General features: G+C 43.1%; 1 protein-coding gene across 1 annotated transcript; it reads left to right on the top strand.

The window, feature by feature from the left end:
- Nucleotides 1-3,203: 3,203 nt before the first annotated feature.
- On the top strand, nt 3,204-3,776 carry LOC136866823 (eukaryotic translation initiation factor 4E-like). Its single transcript, XM_067143928.1, has one exon. It carries the CDS (start codon nt 3,204-3,206, stop codon nt 3,774-3,776), a length of 573 nt encoding a protein of 190 aa, XP_067000029.1.
- The last annotated feature ends 2,630 nt before the right edge of the window (nt 3,777-6,406 follow it).

Genomic DNA, 6,406 nt, shown 5'->3' with positions numbered 1-6,406 from the left:
AACAACTACTACTACAAAATCACACACACACACACACACACACACACACACACACTCACACACAGACGCGCAGGTCACCCAAAGGAGTCAACTCGAAAGACCTGCAACAGGCCTCTCCGGAGGCCACACGACAATAATAAATAACTCGGTCTGGATGACTGAGCCTATGAGTAAACCCTGTCATAACACTCAGACGTACAAGTCATGCTCCGAATATCATTACTTAGTCCATCACACAAACCTTAACAGCTTCCATATTGTGACTTTTGTGAAAGTTATATTTTGCTCTGGCCTGTGCCATATGGTTATAAAATTATAATTATTGCTGTTAGAGAATGAACATGCTGTTTACTCTAGAGCTTACTTCTATTAAGTCACACCATTCTGCGAATGTTACTATTAAATTACCACTATGCTTTCAGAAAATGTACTTAACGGAATTTAACCATAATGTGTGTGATCAGGCGAGTTGGCCGTGCGGTTACGGGCGCGCAGCTGTGAGCTTGCATCCGGGAGGTAGTGTTTCAAACCCCACTACCGACAGCCCTGAATATGGTTTTCCGTGGTTTCCCATTCTCACACCAGGCAAATGCTGCGGCTGCACCTTAATTAAGGCCACGGCCGCTTCCTTCCCACTGCTGAAATGAAGTGGCGTATGGCTTTTAGTGCCGGGAGTGTCCGAAGACATGTTCGGCTCGCCAGGTGCAGGTCTTTCGATTTGACTCCCGTAGGCGACCTGCGCGTCGTGATGAGGATGAAATGATGACGGAGACGACACATACACCCAGCCCCGTGCCAGAGAAATTAACCAATGGTGGTTAAAATTCCCGACCTGCCGGGAATCGAACCCGGGACCCTTCTGACCAGAGGCCAGCACGCTAACCACTGAGCCATGGAGCCGGACTGCTAGGCATTTCTAATCCCATCGACGCCATAAGACCCATCTGTAGCGGTGCGAAGTAAAGCAAATTGTAAAATATATATAATGTGTACGTTAATCGGCTCCATGGCTGCTAAATGGTTAGCATGCTAGTCCTTGATCTAGGAGTCCCGGGTTTGATTCCAGGACGGCTTGGCGAATTTAACTTATATTGGTTACTTCCTCTGGCTCGGGGGCTAGATGTTTGTGCCGTCTTCAGTTAGAATTTATCTTAGGTAGAGCTCCACCCTAACAGATACGCAAGTTGCCTATTGGGCGTCAGCTCGAAAGGCCTGCTCCAGGCCTCTCCGGATGCAACACATCATCATCATCATCATCATCATCATCATCATCATCATCATAATCGTGTATCTGTTAAACAGTTATTTTTCTATTTATCGTTGAACTACTTTCAGAGGTCAGTGTTTTGTTTAATTGACGGTTTTCCTGAAAATAATATAAACTTTGAAACGATGTCCTATTATTTATGAGGCAGTTCCCGAAGTTGTTCAAAGATTTCGTTTACCGGTCACCTGCTTACAGAACTAGTGCATTATGTTTGCTATTTAACCGAGCAAGTGACTGTGCGGTTCGGGACACGTAGCTGGCAGCTTGCATTCGGGATGTAGTGGGTTCGAACCCCACTGTCGGCAGTCCTAAAGATGATCCGTGGTTTCCCCATTTCCACACCAGTCAAGTGCTGGGACTGTACCTTAATTACGGTCACGGTCGCTTCCTTCCCACCGAGCTCGATAGCTGCAGTCGCATAAGTGCGGTCGGTATCCAGTATTCGGGAGATAGTGGGTTCGAACCCCACTGTCGGCAGCCCTGAAGATGGTTTCCGTGGTTTCCCATTTTCACACCAGGCAAATGCTGGGGCTGTACCTCAATTAAGGCCACGTCCGCTTCCTTCCCACTCCTAGCCCTTTCCGGTCCCATCGTCGCCAGAAGACCTATCTGTGTCGGTGCGACGTAAAGCCAATAGCAAAAAAAGTAGCTTCCTTCCCACTCCTATCCTATCGTCGGTGAGACTTATCTGCGTCGGTGCAACGTAAAGAAAATTGCAAAACAAAATACTATTTGCATCCCCTTTAACGATTTATGTGAAATAAATTTCCCCTAAATTGCCATTTCTTCGTCATGAACTGCTTCGAAATGTCGTTCTATAAAATGTCTAAAATCGTTAAGTTTCAGGCAAATTACTCGGAGGGACGTAGTGAATAACTTTTAATGGCACGACCTAGGACCTAGGAAAGGTTCGGGCCAACTAGAAGGTACGAAATTCCCAACGAACCCATTACATGACAAAGATCGGAATGAGTATGAGATATCTTTTCCATACTCATGCTGAATTTCTTACTGTCATCTTTGTTGTCTGAATTCCCATGTTTGTATCTTGTCATTTTCAAACAACTAATTTAAATCCGCAGCCTGTTTCCAGTCATTCGACCTGGTCAGAAATGAATGAATGAATGAATGAGTGAATGAATGAACTAATGAATGAATGAAGCCCCATCTAGCGGCGAGGATGGGAATTGTGCCGGCTTTCAAACAACTAATTATACTACAACATTTATTCGGCCATAATTATCCTTAATTTCTCCACATTTCTGTATTCGTTATCCTCATCTGTCTTGGAACCTGAATTAATATTATCAGGGTCCGATAATTACTTTGATTTGAATTTTTACAGCGAAAATACTACCATTAACACCCGGAATTAATTCATCTTATTATGCCTTTGCTGGTGGGACCTAGTGTTTACAGTGCACTAAGTCTTCTGGTATGGGCTAGAGCATTTTTTTTTTTACTTTCATTGATCTGTCTCTGTCTTATCCTTGGCTTTGACAAAATGAAAGTGACTGAGGTATGAGCGATGCTAGTAATGCCATTCCTTACGCAGCCAGTCCCTGCTATGACTGGTGTGAAAATATTGCTCATAGGGTCGGTTGGTGCATGCATTTCAGTGGGCTTGGCAGACTGATATGTAATAGCAACTTCTGGCCCGGTGAGGAAAGCAACGGGAAACTACCTCACTCCTCATTTCCCTAGTACGCCTCTTCAGTGATGCCTAGGCCATCTATGACAGCTCATGGCGGAACTGTTGAGGATCCAACCAGCCTTCGGGCATATTAAATATTATAAAAAACGCTTGTGTTTGTTTTAAAAATCAGTAACCAAAATCGAATTTTAAGGATGGATGAATGTGACTGAAATAAGTGAAGTTGAATTCAAATGAAATGTTACTAATGCGACTTATTTTTCTTGACAGGACAGGAGAAGTATGGGTGATAGGCCTTTGGAGATCAAACATCCTCTACAGCATACCTGGACTCTGTGGTATTATGAAAATGATAGAAACAGAACATGGGAAGAGAACCAAAAGGAAATTATGAGCTTCGACACTGTAGAGGATTTTTGGTGCTTGTATCACCACATCAGAACTGCTAGCGAGCTTCGTCATGGTTGTGATTACGCGCTGTTTAAGAAAGGAATCCGCCCAATGTGGGAGGATGAAGCAAATAAAAAGGGAGGGCGTTGGCTGATCAATTTAGACAAGAAACAGAGAGGAGATGACTTAGATGACTTTTGGCTGGAAGTTCTGCTCTGTTTAATTGGAGAGGCTTTTGATGACTACAGCGATGAAATCTGTGGAGCCGTCATTAACATAAGAGCCAAAGGTGACAAGATAGCTCTATGGACTGTAGATGCGGAGAAAACTAGCAGCGTCCTTGAAATTGGACGCAAATTTAAGGAAAGACTGAAACTAGGCCGTCACGTAACCATTGGATATCAAATCCATAAAGATACAATGGTTAAGTCTGGTTCCATTACAAAGTGTATACACAATGTATGATAGGACTGTGGAGGATAAAGAATTCCTTATTTTAATCAGTAGTTGTATACTGAGGGGTCGAGAAATTTTCGAGTTGAAGATCATTGATGCGATATGAGTAGTAACGTTCGTTATGAGACGGATTATCTGGTAAATTACAGTTAATATCAGAAACCTGCGAAAATAAGGCCACACTTCATTGTAGCCTATCTAGGAGACGGTCTCAGAATCATGTACAGTATGTTCTTACTATATACAAGGGATATATCACTTTAAATGTGATTTCCTATAGTCCGGACACTACGGAGAAATCGGGATAATGCATTAGAAATGAGGAATTCTTCCATAATATTTTCACTCGCGGAGAACGGCCTAGAAGTGAATTATAAACGAGATAAAGTCTTACAGTCCATTAGCTTGGGAAGTAAAATTTCAGTTTAGTACGCTGAGAATAAAACGAAGGGCTTGAGCATGATGCAGACATATTAGAGGATGAATTATTTCGATAATGCTTTAAAAAAATTGTTATTACGCTGGTGCTATTCACCTGAAGATGTGTTCGTTCACGACGAATATGCTGATCAACGTTTTGTTTTATATTTTGTATTCATTGATTGTTCAGAAGATGAAACCCTGACTGTGGCATGTGATTACTTTTGTACTAATGCTTGGGATTTGAAGTGTTACGATTAAATCGAAATGAAATATATAAGAGACTTTGTTTTGATTTAATTCAGGTCCGTGCAAAGAGAAAATTAGAGACATATGAATGTTATATTGAAATGCTTCCCAATCGAAAAGCGCCATTCCAATGCACGTAGTCAAAAAGGACATAGTGGGTCAATTGTTGGCAGAAGGAGAAAAAATAAATTTCAGCCAATAGTAATTCGCACTTGGTTTTTCGTCAGGCAATTGTTGAGTATCAGCGCTCTATATGAACGTTGTATGAACCTTCCTTGTATGGACGTAGGTGCCAGAGTAGGATGTTATTTTCTAAACAAAATTGGTACTGGATAGCCTACTACAGATCTAAAATACTCATTACCTCATACATTCTTTCTCTTAAGGAGAATCAAACTTAATGTCAGTAAAATCAGTGCAACTGTTTTCTAAACGAACTCGTGAGGACCCCCAGTCCCTGATCTTTCCTCGCGGGGTAATCCAGCGGGCAAATTCTACTAAATACTTGGGAGTTACCTTGGACAGAAGATTGACGTTTAAAGATCACGTCAATCGTAAATCGGCCCAGGCGATTCGTCGCCTGTCAGAAATTACACCACTCAAGAAAGTCAATAATGGGCCAAATACAGAAAACAGTCTCACCTTGTAAAAGACCTCATTAAGACCAATCCTCGAATAGGTCTATGCCACTCCTGACTGGTGAATTTCAGCTAAGATACACCTGGATATGGTCCAGCGCGTACAGAACCGCGCGCTGAGCCTTATCTCAGGAGCAGAATGGTTTGAAAGGAATCGATGCATCCAAAATGATCTCCAAATAGAATACGGTATATCTACACGAGGATCAGAAAGAATGCCCGTACATTTATGCCAGATTGCCAGACAACCCAAATGCTCTAATTTCATATCTGGGCAACTATGAAACTGAAGTGGTGATGATTATTGTTTTAAGAGGAAGTACAACTAGGTAACCATCCGATCACTAACCAGAGAGAAAAATTGGAAGGGATCCGACACTTCGAAAACCGAAGGTACAGTATCGACCAAAAGAAGACAAGGGCCACGAATAACGTGAAAGACTCCCTAGGCCTCGACCTTCGAGGTCGGAAAATAATAAGAGTTGACCAAGGGAGGTCGGATAGGATTGCTGTTTGATGAACCGTATGGACAGGGACCGAAAGTGCTTATTGTGAGTTACCTGTTAATAATATACATACCCTGTCGCGGTTTGTTTTTAGATTTCATTAGGACTACACATGCTACCCGTATACAATAATCTTGATATAGTTCAGACAGCGTATTAACTTTTGAAGGGTGCAAGATACGTAATTTTGTCGACTACTCCACAATTTTTTTAAACATTTCTTGTTCCTCAGTTAAGCTAAGCCGGCCCCGTGGTGTAGGGGTAGCGTGCCTGCCTCTTACCCGGAGGCCCCGGGTTCGATTCCCGGCCAGGTCAGGGATTTTTACCTGGACCTGAGGGCTGATTCGAGGTCCATTAAGCGTACGTGATTAGAATTGAGGAGCTATCTGACGGTGAGATGGCGGCCCCGGTCTAGAGTGCCAAGAAAAACGGCCGAGAGGATTCGTCGTGCTGACCACATGACACCTCGTAATTTGCAGGCCTTCGGGCTGAGCAGCGGTCGCTTGGTAGGCCAAGGCCCTTTAAGGGCTGTAGTGCCATGGTGTTTGGTTTGGTTTGGTTTGGTTTGTTCAGATAAGCTAACACAATATTACAGTAGTCTCGATTATTCTCCCCTTGTGGGGGGGGGGGGGTATGTGTGTGTAAAATAACACTCACAGCATCCTCTGCCTGTCGTAAGAGGCGACTAAAAGTGGCCCTTGGGGATCTTAACTTTGGAGCTAAGGTTGGCAACCACGGTGTCCTTATCCGAGTCCTGGCATTACGTCCTAAGCATATGACGTAGAGTTTAGGCCCCTTTAAACAAGAAACATTGCCTCCACTTACT

This window comes from Anabrus simplex, chromosome 3 (genome assembly GCF_040414725.1).
Source record: "Anabrus simplex isolate iqAnaSimp1 chromosome 3, ASM4041472v1, whole genome shotgun sequence".
Classification (NCBI taxonomy): domain Eukaryota; kingdom Metazoa; phylum Arthropoda; class Insecta; order Orthoptera; family Tettigoniidae; genus Anabrus; species Anabrus simplex.
The sequence above is the reverse complement of the archived record's forward strand: the minus strand, read 5'-3'. Positions and strand labels throughout refer to the sequence as shown.